This window comes from Chlorocebus sabaeus, chromosome 8, assembly GCF_047675955.1.
Source record: "Chlorocebus sabaeus isolate Y175 chromosome 8, mChlSab1.0.hap1, whole genome shotgun sequence".
In the NCBI taxonomy this organism is placed as follows: Eukaryota; Metazoa; Chordata; class Mammalia; order Primates; family Cercopithecidae; genus Chlorocebus; species Chlorocebus sabaeus.
Window position 1 is genome coordinate 105,306,539 of NC_132911.1, and position 24,923 is coordinate 105,331,461.

At 39.7% G+C, this 24,923-nt stretch overlaps 1 protein-coding gene and 1 pseudogene across 1 annotated transcript in view; one reads left to right on the top strand and one right to left on the bottom strand.

The window, feature by feature from the left end:
* Nucleotides 1-24,923, top strand: part of GRHL2 (grainyhead like transcription factor 2) — a 187,545-nt gene that overhangs the window by 59,204 nt on the left and 103,418 nt on the right. The window contains exons 3-5 of the mRNA XM_008001246.3: nucleotides 4,879-4,946; nucleotides 10,525-10,918; nucleotides 24,129-24,184. Of these exons, the coding sequence (XP_007999437.2) occupies nucleotides 4,879-4,946; nucleotides 10,525-10,918; nucleotides 24,129-24,184 (518 nt within the window). The remainder of the gene's footprint in view (nucleotides 1-4,878; nucleotides 4,947-10,524; nucleotides 10,919-24,128; nucleotides 24,185-24,923) is intronic.
* LOC103237229 (probable ribosome biogenesis protein RLP24 pseudogene) lies at nucleotides 14,048-14,553 on the bottom strand (annotated as a pseudogene).

The window sequence follows — 24,923 nt, forward strand, 5'->3', positions numbered from 1 at the left end:
TATGCAACCTTTCCATGAATTTCAGGCATGACAGAAAAACGTGACGGATTCAATTAGCCAGATATTTTTAAAATGTTTTGACTTACTTTATGTAACTTTATTTTCCTCTTGAGAGAGCTGATTTATCATCATCTGGTTCTAGCTGTAGTGAAAAATAGGCTTCCCTGGTCAGTTGGTTTCTATCTGTTCTACTGACCAGTACTGCTGGAAACCAGTTTGTTGGTTGATTTGTTTGTCCATCTATCCATCCATCCATCCATCCATCCATCCATCCATCCATCCGTCCGTCCGTCCATCCATCCATCCGTCCATCCATCCATCCACCCACTCACCTACACACCCACCCAAAAAATATTCACTAAGTAGCTATGACCTCCTAGCAATGGGGATAAATATTGGATATCTAAAGGCAGGTGAGACTCAGTTCACTACCTCAGAGAGATCACTGACAATCACAGTCCAGGACAAACACAGTGCTATAAACCTACAACCATGGTTTATGGAGGTCAGTGCTCTAAAAGGGTTATGTTCTAAGAGCAATAGGTTGACTGACAACCTCCCAGATAATTCACTGGCTTTCCAGAGGAAACAATGCCTACTCTGCCAGAGTAGAGGACGATCTGTCACATGCACAGACCAGGACAGAAAAGAGGGAGACAGAGAGACAGAGAGTTGGTGAGGGGAGTTCATAACTAAGTGCAAGATGCCTAAGATGATTTCTGGATTAATCAAGGCAGAGAGTACAGAATAAAGGCTCTGAGAAGAATAATAAAGAGTTGAGTTTGATGTGCCTGCAAGATGTCCAGGAAGGGACATCTAGGACTCAAGGGAAGAGACCAAGTTCAGAGTTCTCAGTTTATCTAAAGATGGTTTGCAAAGCCAAAGTTTCAAAAAAGAGCATGGTTCAAAGAAGAGCAAACCCGCACATTAATAACCACCTTTATAGTATTGTGCCTAGCACCTTAGACCGAGCACAGGTGTCTGTGCAGAGCTCACATCAGGGACTCTTGGCAACAATAACATTCACTTCCATGAATCTTTGGGGGTTGCTAACACGTTTCAGTATTTGGAATCCCTATTCTTCTATTTCTTTGGTCCTGCCTTTTCCAGGCCATTTTCATTGATCAATTGATTCTTTCAGTAATTATTTAGTGAGGGCCTACTACATTCCAGGCACTGAGGACATAACCATGACAAGGTGGACATAGAGATTGCCATATCATGGACACATAAAATTAGATAGGACTCAAAGTATGCGCACAAGTTAGCCTGGAGAAGGCATGGGTTGTGGTGTGGGTGTAGGAGGGGTGGGACATGTTCTAGGCAGAGAGGATTTTGTGTGATGGCTCTTTTGTGAGAAGGAGCATTGCATGGTCATAAATATAGTTGGCCCAAGTGTGAGAAGCAAAAACAGGGGCTGCCCGCACTGAGATGGGAGACGTTTTTGAGACTACCTACCTGAGAGTAATGGGAAGCACTCAAGTGTTTTAAGTATAACAGCAACACGTCAAGATCAGACTGCATTTTAAGCAGACCACTCTGAGTCTTCCTAATGGATCCAGAAGTAATTCACAGGAATGAAATGAAGGAGAGGAGAGACCAGTTAGGAGCTGCTTGCGCAGCCCAAGCAAGGGACTCTGGCGACTGAGCCTGGAGGCTGGTGTCCAGGGGTGGGGGATGGGTTTCAGAGGCACAGGGGACTTTGTGCCACCTGGTTGGAAGGGGAGAGGGCAAGGGAAGCTTGACAGTCAAGAAAAATGTGATGGTGCCATAGCACATGACAAAAGAAGTAAATCATCTGTCCCTGCTTCAGAGGCCTTTCCTCATCTGGCCTTTGCTCATCTATGAGGTCACATCTCCCCCAGCTCATTCCTCATGCCGGCCATGCCTTCCTTGTTCTGTCCTGCCCTCTAACCTTTTTATAAGCAGCTCCAGTGGCTTAGAAAGCGTTCTCCATCCACCTTACAAATTCCTACCTATGGCTCAGCCCCTCTGGGGAGCTCCACCCTCTAGGCTTCCAGAGAATCCTGTCAATAGCACAGTTTTATCTCATATCACGGGGTATTAAATTTTTAAAACACTATAGGAATAACTATATTTTAGGAGAGAAACTAAGTGCTCTCTAGTGGGGTGGGTGAGTCATAAACTCAGGATACAGCAGCAGGCAGAGCTGGGGAGGCAGGTCTTCTTTTTTTAATATATGTATAGTTTTCTAGTTTATTAAGTTTTTAATCTCAATGCCAGTAGAATTTCTTTCTCCTCCCCCCCCTTTATTATTTATTTTTATTTTTTAAATTATTATACTTTAAGCTCTGGGATACATATGCAGGCCTTTTTTTTTAAAAAAAATTATCATTTCAACTTTTATTTTACATTTGGGGGTTTGTGTGCAGGCTTGTCACATGGATATATTGTGTGATACTGAGGTTTGGGATACGACTGTGCCCAGCACCCAGGCAATGAGCATAGGACCCAAAAGGTAGTTTTTCAGCCCTTGCCCTGCATCCCCGCCTTAGTAGTCCCGTGTCTGTTGTTCCCATCTTTATGTCAATGTGGACCCAATGTTTCGCTTCTATTTATAAGTCAGAACATGTGGTATTTGGTTTTCTGTTCCTGCATTTATTCGCTTAGGATTATGGCCTCCAGCTCCACCCATCTTGCTGCAAAGGACATGATTTCATTCTATTTTTATGCCTGTGGGGTCTCCTTAAACACTTACTTCTTCCTTAATGCCTTTAAAAAATTGTCATAAAAGATATATAACATAAAATTTACCATTTTAACCATTAGTAAGTGTCCAGTTCTGTGGCATTAAGTACATTCACATAGTTGTGCAGACATCGCCACCATCTATCTCCGGAGCCTTTTCCTTTTCCCAAACGGAAAACTCTGTACTCCTTCAACAAGAATTCCTTTCTCATCCTCCTGCCTGCTGGCCCTCTCTGTTTTACCTTCCATCTATGAATTTGACTCTTCTGGGGTACCTCATCTAAGTGGAATCATACAATATTTGTCCTTTTGTATCTGGCTTAGTTTTTTCGCGTAGTGTCTTCAGGGTCCCTCCATATTACAACATGCACCTTAATTTCATTCTCTGTTAAGGCAGCATAGTATTCCGTTGTATGGCTGTGCCCCATTTTGTTTTTCCATTCATCTGCTGTTGAACATTTGGGTGGTTTCCTCCTGCGGGCTACTGTGAATAGTGCTGCAGTGAACACAGGTGTATGGAGTATTGAAATTGTATGTTTATCTCTCATCTTCAATAGATGATGAGAACTATCATTTATCTTTTTTCTATCCAGTGTTTAGCAATGCCTGATATAGTATAGACTCTGAAAGTTAACATGAATGATTTATAATTGATTTATTTTGTTTTTTATTAACAAATATAAAGTACCACACACTCCAAGTGCTTTGAAAATTACATTAACTCATTTAATTTTACTAAAAACCTGTGAGATGAGGGACTATTGTTATGCCCATTTTACAGATGAGGAAAGTGGGACAGAGTTTACTGAGTGGTAGAGCTGAGATTTGAACCCAGGCAAGCAGGCTCTAGGTCTGGACTCCTGGCCACTCTGCTCTGTCCCCACCCTAAGCCAGGTGTCTGGGCTTGTGTCGTATTCAGGTAAGTGGAAATCACAGGAATTGCTAGAGGACTCCAGTAGAGGGATGATTTTCGTGAATGTTCTTTCATCTCAAGAAAGCAAAAGTTGCTTTTTGGGTGCAAAGGAGTTTGGCTAGAAGGAAGATCTGGAGATATAGAAAAAGAAATAAAGAAAAATACACAAAAAAATTCAATAAACCAACCCAATTCAAGCCTACTTATTCATGTGTTTGAAAACTGTGGCAGAGTAAAGGATCTAGGATGCAGGAGGCGATTAGATAATGGTCAGAGACACGGCTGGTGGGATGGCCCTTCTTTCAATGAGCACTTTTTCAATATCTTTCAGGTAATATGTTGGCATTAGGAGTGTTTTATTTTATTTTATTTTATTATTTATTTATTTATTTTTTTGAGATGGAGTCTCGCTCTGTCACCCAGGCTGGAGTGCAGTGGTGCGATCTCAGCTCACTGCAAGCTCCGCCTCCCAGGTTCACACCATTCTCCTGCCTCAGCCTCTCGAGTAGCTGGGACTACAGGTGCCTGCCACCACACCTGGCTAATTTTTTATATTTTTAGTAGAGACGGGGTTTCACCATGTTAGCCAGGATGGTCTCGATCTCCTGACCTCGTGATCCGCCCCCCTCGGCCTCCCAAAGGGCATCAGGAGTTTTAAGACAATAATGAAAGTGCATTTAGAAACAAAATTGTGGAAACAAGTCCACAAGCTATGTAGCAAGGTGGACAAAGGGGGGCCCAGGTATATTGGATGCTTCCCCCAGCTGCTAGCTCAGTACAGCCCCCTGTGCCTAAGCCCTCCCACCATGTCAGCACTTAAAGTTCTCATCAGAGAGGAGGGTAGATCCCTGTGTTTTATGCTGACACTTGTTGTGTAACTCCATTATGTTTCTGTCTGATCAAAGGCACCCAAGTCTAGATTCACCTCTGCTCACATTGCTTCTCTCCCCTCTTCCACTCCCAAGGTAGGAAGTGCATGAGAGGTGCTCAGGTCCAGAGAGAGTCATCTAGGCCAGCAGTGAGCAGCTGAATCATGTTTGCTGTGGCCATATGTTTATCACTAACCCTTTGTCTCTGGCTCCATAATCATTGTCACTCAGGCTATTCGCCTTTAACATCTCCTGGTAATAGTAACTTTTCCACCATTTCCCGGAGAACATCCCATTTTGGTTTCTTTGCTTATGCTGGTGTCCAGCTCTGAACATGGTCATGGTTGCATCTATGTACATCTGACTGATGGTTGGTGATGTTTCCAGGTTCCTCGAGACAAGAGGCTGCTGTCTGTAAGCAAAGCAAGTGACAACCAAGAAGACCAGGAGAAAAGGTAAAGGAATTTGCCTGGCCCCCAAAATAACTCTATGTTTTCTGAAAACGACGTTACTAAACTGTATGTTTTGTTCTTGAGAGGAGATGGGGTCAAGAAGCTTAGCATCCTCTATCTGTCTTTTGAATCTGGACCAATGCCAGATCTCTCAATGAGGAGAGCAAATTGCATTTTTGGTTGTGCATTCAAAGGGTCTCTGCACCCTCTTCAGATACCTGCTTCCAAGGAGGCTTAAAATCCTGAGTCAGAGATGAGAAACTGGCAAGATAGCGCATTGCTGGGATTAACTTTACTGATCAATCCTATGGCATTATAACTGCAATTAGGCCCCTCAGGAAGTGAGACACTTGAAAGATTGCTTCTGATGATGGGGGAGGGGAAAGAAAGGAGATTGGACGGTTTCTCAGCCAGGGGAGGCACAGGTGGAGGCCACTGCAAGGGCTACCGCTGTCGGGGTGAAGGGGCAGGACAGCTGCAGGAGATCACTATGGAACACCCCTTGTCTGCCCTCCTCAATCAAGAACCAGCTGAAAAGCAAGGCACAGTCAGATAAATCGAGATTCAAAAGGGGCAGAAAAATCAAAAGCAGCTTTATTTCTGATGAAGCCAATTGGAGAATGTGACTCAGAATCTGCAGCTTGTAACATTTCAGTCCTGACTTAGGTAAGTGTACCCATTCAGTCCCAGGCATGACTTCGTACCATTTATGGCACAGCAGGGGTGACTGGAGGGAGAGTCCCCTCTCTTTGGCCAGGATGATCCAGAAAAAGAAACAGGACCAGAAGGGACTGAATCACCCTGCTCAGCTACTTCTTTCAAAGTCACCCACTTTTTTTTTTTTTTTTTTTTTTTTTTGAGACGGAATCTTGCTCTATCACCAGGCTGGAGTGTAGTGGCACCATCTTGGCTCTCTGTAATCTCCGCTTCCCAGTTCAAGATATTCCCCTGCCTCAGCCTCCTGAGTAACTGGGACTACAGGCATGCACCACCATGCCTGGCTAATATTTTGTATTTTGGTAGAGACAGGATTTCACCATGTTGGCCAGGATGGGCTTGATCTCCTGACCTTGTGATCCACCCGCCTCAGCCTTCCAAAGTGTTGGGATTACAGGCGTGAGCCACCGCACCCCGCCCAAACTCATCCACTTCTTTCAAACTCACCAATCGATACATCTCTTCCCCTGCAGTGGGATGGAGAGAAGCCGTGGTGTTTTTCTATTGGAGGTTCTTCCATATGGATATAAAATCCCCTACTAGCACGTATGTCCGAATCTGACCTGGCCTTGGTAGGAACTGCTTGTGACATTACAGTCTTCTGTGATTAGCAGCAGGGGCCTCTCCACCAACCAGCAGCCCTGTGCTGTGCAGCATCTCCAGGGTACAACCCCCGCAGAACATGAAGACTGCCTGCATCGGAGTCACTGTTCCACTAGGGATCTCCTGAAGCTCCACACTGCCCTGGGGTCCTGGGACCTCGCTGGCAGAGGTGATGATAAGGAAGAAGAGGCTGACACTCTTCAGGCCCTAAAACTTTCCCTTGATCCAGTCAGTTTTATTGAGTTAAGCTTGTGCTATCTGCTTAGTCCCGTGCCGGAATTACAGCAGGATCAGGGAAAAACAAGTTTAAGCCATGTACTCTGTCTACCTTTTACATCACAGACAAGTGAGTATCTCTTAGGACAACATTACGAAGCAACAGCTGCTCATTGTATTTTAATGGTTACTTTTGTGATTTTCACAGAGCATTAAAAAAAAAACTGCAGTGAAGTATAGACTAACCTACCTTATATAGATTAATTATGACTTAGACTTCTCATCGAATATAATTTGGAAGGATGTCATTGTGATCTACAGCATATTAATGAATTAAGGTGCCATATGTTAACATAGTATCATTACAACTGTTTGTATACAGAAGTTGCTACCTGGAAAAAACAATCTCAAAGACATGATCTGAATTTTCTAAAAAGTATGTTTAACACACCATTATTATCATTGCATTTTTCTCATATTACAATATTTGGTTCAATTTTAAATTCTATTGCTGATAATTACTATCTCACAATAATTCTTAGTTTTAGCTACCCATTTTTTAGATGTCTTTATGAAGTTGTCTGGTATTAGCTTCAAAATCTAAAACTGTTTAACAGAGGCATAGTTACACATTTTAGGGTGGTGCCGAAGCTGTTATTTTCTGGTGGTATGATAATATTCAACTAAATTTATACAATTCCATAGCTTGCTTATTTGTTTGTTTATTAGGACGCCAAAGCCAAAAAATACTTTGACTTGTATTCTTTCTTTAGAATTCATAAGTTTTGCGTGAATTAAATAATTAAGAAACTTGGCCCCAAATGGACTCTAACTATAGAGAAGTTGGTTAACTTTGAATATTTTGGCAAAGCCAATGAGACTGTGTGTGTGCAAAACCTAGAGTGGAAACTGAATAACAACTTTCTAGCCAATAAATGTAGACCAACTTATGTACTCCTCACCTGTAGGGGCTTATCCCCAAGTGTTAATGGTTATTTCTTCACTAAAGGCTCTGGGCTGACATGAGTTCGGGAAATCCTGGGTTTTGGTTAAACAGGTGAAGGAATGCTGGTACCTTTACTGGGTTCATGATGTTTGCAACCCACTCAGGGTGGTCTCATTATGGTAATTTTGTTTGTTTTTTATTATTGATTTCACCATGGACTCTTTTTTGTGTGTGTATGTGAGGAATATCTATTAACATTCCATGCAATGTGTAAACAATGAGGTTTAGGTTTAGGACATAGTAATGTAAATGGGTGGTCTGGGTTTTGGCACCCTCCAACTACTTGGATTCAGATGAAACATAAATTCTAAATTTTCACTATTTCTTATGTACAGGTTCATGCTATTGATTTGATCACGAAACCAGGTCATTACTTAAGGCCAGAAAGTGTGTAGACTTGTGATTTTACTCCTTAGGAAATTATTTTCTAGACTTATTTCTTCCTACAAATAAAGTTTTAGGTATCTTAAATATTTTTCTATTTGCTGTGTTCATGTGGAGAAATTCTTTTTGCAAGTTTCACTTTGAAGTTTCATCTGAAAAATCAAAGCTGAAAATATCAAGTCCTGCTTCATAGTTAAGCAAGCTCAAAGGCTAATGGGCTTCCTTCTTTATACACAGGAGCCAGGAGAGCCCAGGTCTTGGAAGAAATTTTTTTTTTTTTTTGAGATGGAGTTTCGCTTTTGTTGTCCAGGATGGAGTACAATGGCATGATCTCAGCTCACCGCCGCCTCCGCCTCCTGGGTTCAAGCGATTCTCCTGCCTCAGCCTCCTGAGTAGCTGGGATTACATGCATGCGCCACCATGCTTGGCTAATTTTGTATTTTTAGTAGAGATGGGGTTTCTCTATGTTGGTCAGGCTAGTCTCGAACTCCTGACCTCAGGTGATCCTCCTGCCTTGGCTTCCCAAAGTGCTGGGATTACAGGTATGAGCCACAACACCCAGCCCCAGAAGAGCAAATTTTAAGAAAATATTCCTCACAATGAGAGATGCCAGAAAGCCCCAGAAAGCACATGCTGGATAAAAAACAGAAATAAACAAACAACCCAGGCATCAGAGAGGGGGCAAAAGATACATTTTCTCGCCATATTATTCAGAAGAATCCATAAATTAGTGAGAGGTGGCCCCAGAATTAACTGACCAGAGGGACTTGGCTAATAAAATCATTTTGCTGTCAACAATAATTTTCCATTAATGAGTTCTTATTTGTTTCTGCTCTCTCCTAGACTTCTTTAGTATAGATGAAAGTACTTTATTCTAGTCTGGCAAGAATTAATTTTCTACATCCTTTCCTTTATCTCTGTACCACCCAGGAGGTCTGAGATCTGAGAGATTTTATTTTACATAAGCCAAGCTACACCACTTCCTTAAGCCCCCAAAGGAATTCAGTGCTAAGGACATCAATGAGCTCATGTTCTTTCTCAATTTGGTGAAAATATTTGAATGATACATTCTCATTATCTTATTTCTCCTTTAAGGTGCCCACAGAATGGTAAAAATATCCTCCCCACTCCTCAGTCCTTCAAATTACCATGTTTGTCCTCCTGCTTTTTTCTTTTTGTATTTTAAAACTAACTTTTTGGTAAAATTTTCAAACATATACTGAAGTACAGAGAATAGTGTAATAAACCCCCCAAATACCCATCCCATTCTTCAGTTCAACAATGATACATTTTTGCCACTGCTTAATATCTGCTTGATATTGACCTTTTCTCTCTTTCCTTTTCTTTCTTTTTTTCAAATTGCAATAGTATTTAAAATAAATCCCTGTCATGTCATCATATTAGTTATCCTCTAACTACTTCTGTATGTCTCAAAAATAAAAATGGACATTTTATTACATAAGCTCAAAATGATTATCACCCCTAAATAAAATTAACAATACTTTTTTTTTTTTTTTTTTTTTTTAGACGGATTCTCACTCTGTCCCTCCCCCACCTCAGCCTCCTGAGTAGCTGAGACTACAGGCTCAAGCCACTGTGCCTGGCTAATTTTGTATTTTTAGTAGAGACAGGGTTTCACCATTTTGGCCAGGCTGGTCTTGAACTTCTGACCTCAGGTGATTCGCCCGCCTTGGGCTCCCAAAGTGCTGGGATTACAGGCGTGACCCACCGCGCCCGACAACAATACTTCCTAATATCACCCAATTCCCAGTCCATATTCAATTGCCTCAAAATTCCCATTGCCTGACAAATGCCTTTTTGGTTTGTTCAGGTCAGGATCCAAACAAGAGCTACTCGTCATACTTGATTTTTATGACTTTTAAATCTCTGTTAATCTAGAACGCTTCTCCCACCCTTCTTCCTTTTTTCATGCCTTTGACTTGTTGACAAATTTAGGTCAGTAGGATGTGCTGCATTCTGGTTTGTCTGATCGCTTCTTTTTGATGCTGTTTAAGTCATTCTTTGTGTTCCTGTATTTCCTAAGAGCTGAAAGTTAGATATGAAGGTTTGATTAGGCCTAGAGTCAGGTTTTTTTTTTTTTTTTTTTTTGAGACGGAGTTTCATTTTTGTTGTCCAGGCTGGAGTGCAATGGCATGATCTCGGCTCACCACAACCTCCACCTCCAGGTTCAAGTGATTCTCCTGCCTCGGCCTCCCAAGTAGCTGGAATTACAGGCATGCGCCACCACTCCCAGCTAATTTTTTGTATTTTTTAAGTAGAGACGGGGTTTCACCACGTTGGCCAGGCTGGTCTCGAACTCTTGACCTCAGGTGATCCACCCGCCTTGGCCTCCCAAAGTGCTGGGATTACAGGCGTGAGGCACCGCTCCAGGCCTTATTTTGTTTTTGTTTGTTTTTTACAGTGAGACTGAGTACTTCAGGTTGCATGATACCAGAGGGCACATGGCTTACTCGTGATCCTACTTTTAGTGATGCAAGGATCCCATTGCGTTTCGTTGTGAAGTTTGCCAGCCCCCCTGTCCCTTAATGGCATTAGCATTCAATGATTATTGCCTGCATTGGTTATTTTATTAGGTGTTGCCGAATGGTGATTTTTCTAATTCTATTATGTTGCGGGGCGGGTTTGAACACACAGAAACTGCCTTGGCCCCAGTGAAGCCCAGAGTAATTTGAGTGGAGGAGAAAACCGAGTGCAAGTCCTAAAGACTGTTCCAGTGAACCTTTCCCTAAATCAAGATCACCTGGAGAATTCCAAGCGGGAACAGTACAGCATCAGCTTCCCTGAGAGCTCTGCCATCATCCCGGTGTCGGGAATCACGGTGGTGAAAGCTGAAGATTTCACACCAGTTTTCATGGCCCCACCTGTGCACTATCCCCGGGGAGATGGGGAAGAGCAACGAGTGGTTATCTTTGAACAGACTCAGTATGACGTGCCCTCGCTGGCCACCCATAGCGCCTATCTCAAGGACGACCAGCGCAGCACCCCGGACAGCACGTACAGCGAGAGCTTCAAGGACGCAGCCACAGAGGTGAGTCCCAGGCTCCATCAATGGCCGGAACTCAAACCCAGAGCCCCTAGCTAATTTTTTGCTATTTCCTTTCAAAGTGTGATAAATGCATTAAACAGTAAGTTTCACTTTCAATTAGTTTTTTAAAAGATGTGTTTGTTGGTAGTCTGGCATTCTTTCTAAACGGGTGTTAATAAATCTATCTATGTGTTTGTGTGTGGAGGAATATTTCTATTTTTCTTGGTTCTTAGATGATGGATTTCTTTGTTTTCATTTTAGTCTTAAGATTAAATATTTGTGAGGAATTGAGAGATGTTTGTTTGGAAACTTCTGCTTTGTAAAGTTTTCACCTTGATCTTTTCCAGTTTATAACCTTCCAAATGGTAGGTAGCTAAAGGTAGGACTTGTCCATTCCTTTTTAAAATACAGTATAATTTTGGCCGGATGCAGTGGCTCATGCCTGTAATCCCAGCACTTTGGGAGGCTGAAGCAGGTAGATCGAGGCCAGGAGTTCAAGACCAGCCTGGCCAACATGGTGAAATCCTGTCTCTACTAAAAATACAAAAAAAAAAAAAAAAAAAATTAACCAGGCATGGTGGCAGGTGCCTGTAATCCCAAATACTTGGGAGGCTGAGGCAGGAGAATCACTCGAACCCAGGAGGCGGAGGTTGCAGTTAGCCGAGATCATGCCACTGCACTCCAGCCTGGGTGACAAGAGTGAAACTCCATCTCAAAACAAAGCAAAACAAGCCAATAAAGTTTTAAAAAACCTTGTCTGATGGAATACTCAAGAAGGAGAATTTGCATTATCAATAATTAAGTGTGTGTATGTGTGCATTCTTTCTACCTTACAAATAGAGAATATGGATTCTTAGGAGCTCATAGGACTACCTTTGCTTGTTTGTTTTAAATTCAGAAGTTCTAAGTGCACAGTTGAGAATTTTGGTAATTGTATACGATTGTGAAACCAACGTCAGAATCTAGGTATAGAAAGTTCCCTTGCCCTGAAAATTTCCTTGAACCTCTTTGCACTTGAAGCCTTGCCTGCTCACCTTGCATTTGGAGAGCATGGATCTGCCTACTGTCACTATAGTTTTGCCTTAGCTAAAATTTCATGTAAATGAAGTGATAGAGGATATTGTCTTCTATGTTGCCTTTTTTTTTGCCTAGCATAGTTTTGAGATTCATTTATGTTGTTGCTTGTTTTTTGTTTGTTTTTGAGATGAAGTCTCACTGTGTCGCCCAGGCTGGAGTGCAGTGGCGAGATCTTGGCTCACTGCAACCCTGCCTCCCTGGTTCAAGCGATTCTCCTGCCTCAGCCTTCCGAGTTGCTGGGATTACAGGCATGTGCCACCATGCCTGGCTAAATTGTGTGTGTGTGTGTGTGTGTGTGTGTGTGTGTGTAGTAGAGACAAGGTTTCACCATGTTACCAGGCTGGTCTTGAACTCCTGACCTCAGGTGATCCACCTGCTTTGGCCTCCCGAAGTGCTGGGATGGAGGTGTGAGCCACTGTGCCCGGCCTTGTTGCTTGTTTTAATAGTTGTTTTTTAAAATTTCCGATTAGTAGTTCATAGTGAGTGTATATCACTATAGCTAGTCACTAGTTGATGGACATTTAGTTGCTTCCAGCTTTTGGCTATTATGAAAAATGCTGCTATAGACATTCCTGTTTATATTTTAATGTGGACATATGCTTTCATTTCTCTCGGGTAAATACCTAGAGCTGGAATTGCTAGGCCATGTGGCTCATGTATGGTTAACTTTATAAGGTACTATCCCTGTTTTCCACACCCTTGCCAAAACTTGGTAACTTTTAAACTTTAGCTCTTTTAGTGGATATGTGATAGTGTCTCATTGTGCTTTGAATTTGCATTTTTTTTTAAAATGTAGTGATGTTGAACATTATTTCATGTACTTATTTGGCCCTTCCTATAACTTCCTTTGTGAAGTGTCTGTTCAAATTATTTGTCCAATTTTTAAATTGAGTTTTCTTCCTTTTATTAAGTTGTAAGTGTTCTTTATATAATGTAAATATAGGCCCTTCATTAGTCACATATTTTGCAGTTCACTAGCCTTTTTGTTTTCTTAACTATATCTTTCCATGAGTGACAGTATTTAATCTGATTAAGTCAACTTTATTAATGTTGCCTTTTATAGTTTATACATTTGTTATATCATTTAAGAAATCTTTCCCTAATCCAATGTCACACACTTTTTTTGTTTTTCTGTTTTTCTGTAGATGTTTATTAGTTTTATGTCTTTCATGTAGGTTTCTGATTCATTTTGAAGTAATTTTTTTTTTTTTTTACTTTTTAAATGGTTTTATTTTATGTGCAAATAATGAACAGATGTTGTACCTATAAATTCTACTTTCCAAAAACAGGAGCTTTTTAAAAGAAAACCACATAATAACTTTAAAAAGGCACTAGGATTCCTCTGCTTCTAGATCATTACTAGGCTAGAAAAATAAAGTTTGTTCTACCAGAAATCACAAGTTAGAACTGAGCATTCTCCAAAGTGGAAATTCTAGAGTATAGTGTCATTCCAGCAAAGATTATTCAGTTCTCATCCCCAATATCCACAACTACCTATCAGAAGGGTTAAACCAGGTCAAAACAGTCCAGCATAATTAGGTTTCATCAAACAATGTCATTATGCTCTTCTAAGATGCAAATAAACCAAATAGGAAATTCTAAAATCAAAATAATATTTGACACTGTCATACAAATTGTTAGTTCCTTGTTGTATCCTCCTTCTGTAACATTAATAAAGGGAATATTTTACTGCAAAGAATGTTTTATTTTATACATCACTAGCCATGAATTTTTGCCATTAGTTTTTTTTGCCATATACAAATGCTGCCTAGTGCCATTATCCAAATGGCATAACCATTTTACATCCACAATTCACTTCTATAGTTATAAGTAGAATTTTCATGATTTACCTAAGTACGTCTATCAGTAAAAATTTAACACTGAGATGCAATCTAACATCCGTAATATCTGATGTTTTGTAGATGGAAATGTAGGAAAGATATGTTTTAATCACTTTTCATTTAAGTGACTTTATGTAAAAAATAATAATTTAGCAGTTCCAAGTCTCCAAAGGGCATTTTCAAATGTACATAAAAGAAATGGTTACAGAGATTTCTAAGAAGCATCTTCCACGTCCACATCCTCTTGTAACTGTTGTACAATTTTCTCTTCCAACTGCTTCCCTTTGCCTGCAAGGGGAGCTCAGATAAGATGGATGTTTTGCTTAACTTCTTTGATATCCTGAACTTCGTAGCTCTTTATTTTTCTTCAATCTGTTCATTATAAATTTAGCCTGGCGTTTCTGTTTGATTTCTTCAACTCTCTTCATTGCATCAATAGTTTTATTCCATAGCTCTCACTGGTATTTGATAGGTTCATTTCCACGTTTTTCAAATTCAAATGAATTATACACTGTAAGCTCTTTACCAGCTGCTTTCTGGAATGCTTTGGTTCACCTAACTTTGTGAGGATTGCACTTCTTTTTAAAGTTTTTATGACATTTAGATTTGTAAAATCTGAACACCTTGCAATTGTTGTGGATGAACAACATGACATGGCCAAGGTAGATGGGCCCTGAGCAAAAATAACACTTCTTAATATGCATGTTGAACCTGTGTGGGTCCCCACCAACCAAACACCAAGCTTGAGAGGTGATGTTAATTTTATATATGGTGTGAGGTAAGGATTGAGACCCTTTTGTCCATACTGATATCCAGCCATACTGGTTTCATTCCAGCATGGTTTGTTAAAAAGATGATCTTGTATTCATCGAATTGCCTTGGGATCTTGGTAAAACAGCAATTTATGATATAACTGTTGGTACCTTTTCCAAATTTTGACCTAGAATATGTAATGTGTATTTTTATTAGCTCAGATCAGCTTTTTCACTGTTTAGAAGCACTGCCTCTGCATTCAAGATGAGGGTCATTGGTTCCCTATTTTTCAGCCCACCTGAGCCAATAAAAGACAATGGCAGAAGGAGAGAATGTGTGGTTTTCCAATTTCCTAAAGAGGAGCAAGTGTAGTGACAGCATGATAATATCTTTAGCCTGCTGCCTATTTAATTTCCACTGGGGAAAAATGCAGCTACCTGAGCTTGAGATTTTATCTTTAAGTAATAATATTTAAAAATAATGAACATTTGATGGGTACTCATTATGTGCTGGGTGTCATCCTAAGTGATATATAAGCCTCACAAAAGTCCTTTGTGGTAGGTACTATTATTGTCATCTCTATATTCTAAATGAGGAAACTGAGGATCAGAGAGCATAAGTATGCTCATGGTCATTTAGCAGTAAGTGGGAGAGATAAGACTCAACTTGACTAAGCTATCTGGTTTCAGGACCTAAATCCTTAACCATATGACTACACACTCAGAGAAGACTGGGGCCTTCTAATTCTCAGTAGTTCCATTGCTTAAGACAGTGATTCACCAAAATCTTTTAAAAAATATCTGACTGTCCTTGGTCCATCTCAGATTTTTTTTTTTTTTTATCTTTCAGGTAAGCAAAGAGTACAAAAGGTTGGTGAGCAGGGACTAGCTCTCTGCAAAGTTGCAGAGAGCGACTCTTCTATACTAGGTCATAGAAGTTGCACTAGCAGCCCTGCCACTCCTGGCACCAGTCATTTCTGAGTGCCTGCTATATTCTGTGGAATCAGGGAGTGACAAAAGTGACATATGATAAATTTCTTGTCCTTAAGAGGCTGTCGTATTTCTTGGGCTCTGGTAGCTTTATAATCAAACTTTCAATGCCCTTGAAATTTAAAAAAAGGTCTTAAAATTACGTTTCTTAGGTTCCTGTATCATACTGCTTAAAATAGTTAATAAACTTTCTTTCTTTGTTTTTTTTAAACTGAGTGAAGGATCTTGTAGAGTCTTTGGTATTGTTGATTATTTGATTTGCTCTCAAGTAGTCAGGGGTGCTTCTGTAGAAAAGCAAATAACTGAAATTATCACTCCACGATCCCATGTGAGGTACATGCTTTTTCACCAAAAGATTGCCACTGATGTATTTTCTCACACAGTGTAGAGATATTCCATTAGTCACAGAATAGTGTATGGACATGGTCCAATGTCAACGGAATCATCATGCTATTTGGGGGATGTGTTATCAGTTATGTTTGTATTGTAGATAAAGAGTCTTGTGAAAGGAAGCTATTGTATTTTGGGCTTTATTTTGAAGTAGATGAGAAAGTAAAGAAACATACGAGAAACTAAGTATAAAGACTATTCCCACTGATTTTGGTTGAACTGCTTTCCTTGTCTTGGAAATCAGTGTTTACATGGCATATTGTATTTCAGCCTGATGTAAATTAAATTGAATGACCTACTATGATCGTTAGCTATTTCATTGCCAACTGGTTATAAGATTAAGTGATTTCAGAGTAATTTCACCAAGAAAATTTCATTAAGGAAAATTTGTCTAAACTCGTTTATTCTAGGCAAACTACTAAAATATCTAGAGCCCTTGTTGAATAATCAAATTTATTTTGCCATTTGATCTCAGTTCTTCTGTGTGCATGTGCACGTGCATGTGTAGTGTAGCAGGGAAGAGAGTAGTTTGTTTCAACTCAGGCTGGGATTTTTGAAAAGACAGTGGTAGCATTAAAAGTGCTTTAGACTGGGAGTGGTGGCTCATGCCTATAATCCCAGCACTTTGGGAGGCAGAGGCAGGAGGATCATTTGAGCCCATGAATTAAAGACTAGCCTGGGCAACATGGTAAGACCCTGTCTCTACAAAACTATGAAATAAATTAGCCAGATGTGGTGGCATGCACCTGTAGTCTGAGCTGCTTGGGAGGCTGAGGCAGAAGGATTGCTTCAGTCCAGGAAGTTCAGGCTGCAGCCAGCTGTGATCATGCCACTGCACTCCAGCTTGGGTGACAGAGCAAGGCCCTGTCTCAAAAAAAAAAAAAAAAAAAAAAAAGGGCACTTTAATGGATGAATTTTAGCTAATTTGATCTATCTTTTATTCTACATCCTCTTTGTAATAACTTTTGGCAAGTACGTGTTGATTTATACTGGGTATTAGGCACTGTGGTGATGTGGAAGCTTAGGGCAAAAGGCATGCCTAGTTTCTGCTAGAAGCTTACAATCTGTCTGTATGTGTGAAGGGAAATAATGCTAGATGCCATTTACTGAGTACTACTCTGTGTCAGGGACCAAGGCTTACTCATTTTACATCTAATCCTTACTACCATCCTGCAAAGAAGGTGCATTATTTTTCCCATTTTACAAATGAAGAGACAGAGGTTCAGAGAGGTTAAGAAACAAACTGAAGATCATGCCACTAATAAACAAAGAGTATAGTTGATAAATATACAATAGAGTGGTAATTAAGACCAAAACTGTTTTAATAAACATTTAAAAATTAAAAGATGGAAAGATTTTTATCAAAAATCATATAGATATGTAATCATAATAAGAAATCAAAATGGAAGGAATAATTTGTTTATTCTGTACTACAGTTTTCTATAAGTTAGTTAACAATAGTTTCTGGTTTAGGAACAAAGGAACACCAAGATCTCAGCGATTTCATACAATAAAATGTTATTTCTTGCTAATAAAAATACTGATTCATGTCTGTACAGCTCTCTTCCAATTAGTGACTCAGGAATCCAGGGGCCCTGTATCTTGTGACATTATCATCTCTATGTGTGGTTTCTAGTATCTCCCCAGCAGGGGAAGGGAGTCTGTGGAGATGGCATACTGACTAGTAAAGTCATACTTTACTGACTTTAGTCATATTGACTAGCTGACCTGAAAGCGGCGCAACTGCACCATCTCACATTTCATTGGCTAGAACTAGCCACATGATCAACCTAACTGCAAGAGGGCCAAGAAGTTTAATTCTCCCATTAGTCCTCCCATGTGCTCAAGAATTGAGAATTATTTATGAGTGAATATCAGACAGCTCTACTGTGTCTGATGTTTATGATTCAACTCCAGGCACATTATTTGTAGAGTTAACATAGTTTGCAGAGCATCTTGAAATGAAAGCAAAGAATGACTATTTTTCATTATCTGGATAGATGTATGATCATTAGTCCATTGATTTTATATTCATCTAGTCTGAAACTGGAAGTGATCCTGGATCTAAACCCTATCCAACTTGATTGATTAACAACTGGTAGTCCATTATCCCCCACACATTTAAAGGATAAAATCTCAAAGATGTTGATTCATCTACTAAATTGGAACATGGCTTCACTTCTGATTAATGCACAGTTTTATTATGTTTATCTTAAACATATGATGCAGTGGCTATGATAACACCAAATTTCTATCATTTTGTTAATGTGTTTTAACATCAAGCAAAATTTTAGAAAATCTCTGGCATACACATTTTATACCTTAGGAGGATTTAAATCTCTCTATATGTAGTTGAAGTTGATAAGACTAGATCACGCATTATTTAGATTAACAGGGCATTTACCCACCTCATGCATAGAACATCTATGAACATCCCAATTCTGTTAAAGCTGTTATTTAACTTTGCAGCACCATTTGACACTGTTGATCACTCTTCCCTCTTGCAAATGCTCTTGGCTTCATGTCCACAGCTTCAGTTATCATCTGTGTCCAAAAGACCTTCCAATTTTATTCTCCAGCCTGGTCCTCTCTTCTGAACTAATAATCTTTATTATATCTAACTGCCCATTTGATTTTTTTACTTATCCCTTCTAACTTATGATCCTCCCCCATGTTCCCCTTGTGCTCTCCACCTTCATAAGTGGCACTACCATCCTTCTGGTTGCTCAAGCTCTTCCTTCAGTTCATCTAATCCATTTTCAATTCTATCAATTTTACATTCTTAACATCTCTGAAATTCATCCATTTGTCTCCACTGTACTTCACCATACGGGCCCAAGTTGTCACTACCTCTGGCCTCTAATACTGCCATTTCAGCTTTTGTACACTGTACCTGTGATAGTCTTTTCAATATGGAAATCTGATCATTCCACCCCCTCACTTAGATCCCACTGCTCTTAGGATTAAAGATCTAAATTTTTTTTTTTTTTTTGGAGATGGAATCTTACTCTGTTGCCCAGGCTGTACTGGTGCTATCTCAGCTCACTGCAACCTCCGCCACCCGGGTTCAAGCGATTCTCCTACCTCACCCTATGGAGTAGCTGGGACTACAGGCGTGGCACCACCATGCCCAGCTAATTTTTGTATTTTTAGTAGAGACAGGGTTTTGCCTTGTTGGCCAGGCTGGTCTTGAACTCCTGACCTCAAGTGATCTGCCCACCTCGGCCTCCCAAAGTGCTGAGATTACAGACATAAGCCACCGAGCCCAGTTAAAGATCTAAGTCTTTAACGGGTTTACGAGACACTGCGGAGTCTGTGTCTCCAATGCTTCTCCCATCTTGTCTCATACAACTTTCCTCCTTCTATCCTCTGCTCAAGGCTCCAATAGGTTCTGTGAGCCTCACATGCCCCCTTCTGACTCAGGACCTATGTGTATGTTGGTCCATGGGCTAGAACTGAGCTGTATAATACCATAACCACTAGCCATGTGTGATTATTAAAATGAAATAAAATTAAGAATTCAGTCCATCTGTCCCACTAACTATGTTTTACATGTACATGCAGCTAGAGGCTACCATATTGGACAGTGAAAATATAGAACACTTCCATCGTTGTACAAGACCCTATTGGACAATACTGCCCTAGAGTGTTCTTTACTACCTTTCTATACCCTTCCTTCTGTGTAACTTCCTTAGGGAAGCCCTTTTTTTTTTCTGTCACTCCAATTCCTACTGGAGTCAGTTTTGTTTGTATCTAAATCCACCACCCTGGAGACGACCACAAACACATCCGTAGTCAAAGTTACACTTATTTAGCCTGCCTCAGCAGGAGACCCTTAACAGCATCTCAGTCAGGGAGAGTTGAGAACTCTTCATAATGTTTGGTCATGTGCTGGATGAGTCCAAGGAGGGATTACAGAAGTGACAACCAGCTCTGAATTGGATACTGTCAAGATGTAGGGACACCCAGCAACTGGATATCTCATGATCATCGTTCAGAAGGAGGGAGCATTATTCACCTTGTTATTGTGTTATTATCTTCTGGGGCTCTGTTGGAAGCACTGCTTACCTCCTGTCGACCTTATTCATGTTTCTCTGGAAGCATTGCACTCTGTTAGGAACATTAAGGTTGACTGCCAGTGGTGCCAATTTTCGCTTTCTCATAGCAGTGAATGTGATGAGCTCATATAGAACTGTTGCTCTTCTTCAGAATGCCTGCACACAGAATGTAGTTTTTAAAAATAAACAATTGTTTGATTAGTGTTTTTTCCTACTTGACCAGAAGCTTCATGAGAGCAGAGACATATTCTCCTTTTGTTCACCGCTGTATCTGTAGCACTGAGCACAGTGCCTGATATAAAGTAAATGTTCAGTAAATGTTTATTGAAAGAGTGAATGAATAAATGACGGGACCTAAAAAAATTAGTGGCTAGTCAAAGACAAGAAATGGTTTAGCAATTTATGATTTCCGTACAGTTAAAGAAACATTGTCTTTTTGAGACATATTCTTACCAGACAGCTCGTTTCCACAACGCAAGAGAAAGAACAGAATTCCAATATTTGAGATTTAAATATGTTTATGATTGCCTGATGTCCAAGGTCCTTTAAGAGTAATCTATCAAATATATATTATCATACCTTCTTTACTATCATTTTTCTGAGTTCAAATTTATAGATGCACTATATCAAGTCACAGTAAAATACAGTGATGTTGGCTGTCTGACTGCCTTTTGGCATCCTACAAATTATATTAATAGGTCTCCAAACAACTGTGGAAACTTGATAACTGTATCCAGAATGACCTGAGCATTTTGGTTCTAATTCCTAATACTAATTCATTTATAGCCATATAACCCATCAATGTAATCAGGTCTCATCTAAAGGATGGTGATGTTTTCTAGGTACACTATCCATTTAATTCTTTTAAAATTACAAAGATAATGTAACAGAATTGAAGAAAAAATTTTCAGCTTAATGAAAAATGATATCTAGGCTTGTAACATGGTAACTACAGTAGTCACCACTACTATAACATGGAACTAGGAAAAACGTTTATTTTTTAATTTAATTTAATTTAATTTTTATTATTATTATACTTTAAGTTCTAGGGTACATGTGCCTAACGTGCAGGTTTGTTACATATGTATACTTGTGCCATGTTGTTGTGCTGCACCCATCAACTCGTCAGCACCCATCTACTCGTCATTTACATCAGGTATAACTCCCAGTGCAATCCCTCCCCCCTCCCCCCTCCCCATGATAGGCCCCGGTGTGTGATGTTCCCCTTCCCGAGTCCAAGTGATCTCATTGTTCAGTTCCCACCTATGAGTGAGAACATGTGGTGTTTGGTTTTCTGTTCTTGTGATAGTTTGCTGAGAATGATGATTTCCAGCTGCATCCATGTCCCTACAAAGACACAAACTCATCTTTTTTATGGCTGCATAGTATTCCATGGTGTATATGTACGTTTATTTTTTCACAGTTCTTATCCTCATGCATTCATGCATTGAAGTGGGATTCTGTATTTCAGCCAGCACGTAGTTGAATCTTTCTGAGTCTGAAGGTTTGTAGTATCATACCTTCTCGCGCCATCTGGGGAATTAGAACCACAAAATTTACAAGTCCAATATGCTTTAGGAGGCTAGCCTATCCTCAGACTGCAGAAATCTATGGCATGGATGGTAATCCACTCTTGCCATGTATACTAATGCTGATTCACCATGGTTTTTATGGGTTACTGCATATTCCTTCAAGCAAAGACTTTGGAAATGCATCTGTGTCTCCAAGTCACTCCTTTAAATAATTTTTTCATCATATTACCTTCCTACTCCAAAATTTTCTAATTCCTGACCATATTAAATGTAAATACATTTTCCTAAATCAGTCTGTCCGGTAGAACCTTCTGCAATGATGGAAAATTTTTTAATACTATCCAACATTAGTCACTAGCCAATGTGTGAATGTAGTACTTGAAATGTGGCTAGTTGACTGAGGAACCGAAAGTTTAAATGTATTTCAATCTAATCAACTTAAATTTAAATAGCACATGGAGCTAGGGGCTATCATTTTGGGCAGCAAGACCTAAATTTTCAAGTTCCTACTAAATAACCAAGCAAGGCCTGTGTCCTTGGTCTCATGTATGCACCACATTTGTACTCATCATTTTTGTCTTGACTCACGGTGGCCCTCTTTTGCTTGGGTTACTTTCTCTCAGTTCCTTCAGTTAATCCAGGCTGTCTGGCTTCCAAGGGTCAGAGTGAAGCTCACCAGCTCTATGAAATCCCCCTATAATTTTGCTGATCTTCCTTTCCTGGCAATGCCCATTCTATGCTTTTCCAGTCAAGACACATGAATGAATGATGATTCAACATAGACTTTCATATGTAGTCATTTGCTGTATTTCAGTTTTTTTTTTTTTAATGTGAATGTATTCCATCCCCTCGACCAATTTTTATCTCTCTGAGGCCAGGATAGTGTCATATATGATTGTGTGTTTCTTCTGGCACCAAAGTAGATGTTGAAGTCCCAGAAAATTCCCATTGAATGCTTTGCTGATTACCTAATTGATTGCAAAAGAAACACAAATCTGTACCTTTGATTCTCTGTCATGATTATTTAATCAGCTAACAAGTATTTGGGCAATGTTCATGGGATTCGTCTGGGTAAAGTTCGAAGGGAAGATCATCTTCTTGAATTCAAGGAGTAAGACTGGATAAAAAGAAGGATCATAAATATGTATGGAAACTATGATATAAGGTATGCTGAATTCCAGAGATGATGGTTAGGGGTTGTGAGGAAGTTTGGAAAATAGCTGTGATAACATTTCTCCTTTAGAAGGAAACCCTTGAAATGCTGGCCAAAGAATGTAAGTTTATTGCACAGAAATGAGAGACAGGAAGGTTATTTCTTAGGATGAGACACTTGAAAAATGGTCATAGTGAAAGAACAAGATATGTGGTCAATGAAATGCTTTTTCATCCGTATTCTAGAATATTCACTTCAGATCAAGAATTAGGGCTTTTGGTCATCTACTTTTGAAAAGGTTCTAAAATGTAGCAAAGCACATCCTATATGCACTGTGCATACAATTGAACATCTTGAGACCCAAGCTTCTTTGTGTGTAATACTAAACTTAGTTTCCCCAGAAAACCTACTCTTACAATATTGTGATAATGAAGATCCTTACAGAAGGACACTGAATAGGGTCAAACTATTACTTTATAATAGTATTTATACATGTACATAGTGCTCACTATGTACCAGGCTCTATTCTTAGTAACTTTTTTTTTTTTTTTAAGAAAATAAGGTCTTAATAGCACTCCAGCCTATCACTCAGGCTGGACTCAAGTGACGTGATGGTAGCTCACTGAAGCCTTGAACTCTTGGGCTCAAGCGATGCTCCCGCCTCAACTTTCTGGGTAGCTGGGACTACAGGCATGAGCCACCACATACAGCTAATTTTATTTTATTTTATTTTTTGTCAAGACAGGTCTTGCTTTATTGTCCAGGCTGGTCTGAAACTCCTGGCTTCAAGCAATTCTCCTGCCTTGGCTCCCAAAGTGCAGGATTACAGGCATGAGTCACCATGCCCAGCCTATTCTTAGTACTTTTTAAAACTTATTTAATTCTTCTATTTATTACAAATAGAAATTTTATAGATGAAGAAAATATAGCATTTGCCTCATTTTGTATAGGTAGCAGGTAAAAGAGCTAGAACTTGACCCTGTACAATCTTGCTCCAGAAACTATGTTCTTAACCATTCTACTGTATTGCTTTTTGCTGTGCTATATAACCTCTGTGTAATTCATGTTCTGTTAATTCAGAATTTGTGACATTTGGAATAAGTGTTGGAAACAATAGCAAATGGCAGACATGTATTATGTATTTGAGGAAACAGCTTCCAGTATCTCAAACACTATAGGAACACCTGTGAACACGTGAATAACATACAAAGCACAAATGTATTTTCTGTTGAGTGTAGCTCTAAGTGAGGAAGTGATAGGTGAGTTCTATGACTACATTTGCTATAGTTGAAAACATAATATCAAATATATAGCTTTCTTTTCTAGTGAGAGAATAAAATAGTTGGGATACATTTATTATTATCATTTTTGCATAATGACTTACCTACTTGTTTTAATTCCGATGACTCATATTTTGCAGAAATTTCGGAGTGCTTCAGTTGGGGCTGAGGAGTACATGTATGATCAGACATCAAGGTGAGTTACCAGGAGATGCATCCTTAGAAACTGATTAACTGATAACCCTTTAAATATACCTTCAAGTTATACCTTTAAACCTTTTTTCTTTGTAAATTTTTATAGAACAGTGTGATTTCCTTTGCCTCAGTGCTTTTTTCTTTATACAAAGGACTTCTATATCATTATTTCCAGTATTGACCAATTTTCTGGGGCCTCCACCCCTTTTCTTCCTTCTGTTGGTTAGACATTCCTTCTTAGGTGTTCCTCTGAACCTCATACTCATGTGCTTCCAGCCCCACAATTGTAATATGAAGCTCTATCTTTTTTTCTTCTTTCCCTCCTCTTCCATTTGTTTCACACCTGGTGTTCTGCTTTTATTTCCTATTGTGGCTAATGATGTAGCCATTTTCCAAGCCACCCCAGCTAGAGGTAAAGGATTTGGCTTCTTTCATGTTGGACTTTCTCAGCATTTGCCAAATGCTGAATTGTCTGTTCCACTTGTCATCTCTTTTCCAAATTATCCTTGTCAACTTTCTCCTGAGCTATTGCAATACATTGGATCTCCCTGCCAACACTTCTTTTTTGTTCCACTGTGCACATAGCCAGCTACCAGCTATCATGCACTCAGATGCCTTCCATGTGCAGCAGCGTGAGTAGGATTGGGGATAAGATATAATCTCCCCTTAAAAGAGGTCCATACACTTTTGGAGGAGACAAATGTGATGACAGACAAATTGAAAAACATTTGCTAAGAAAT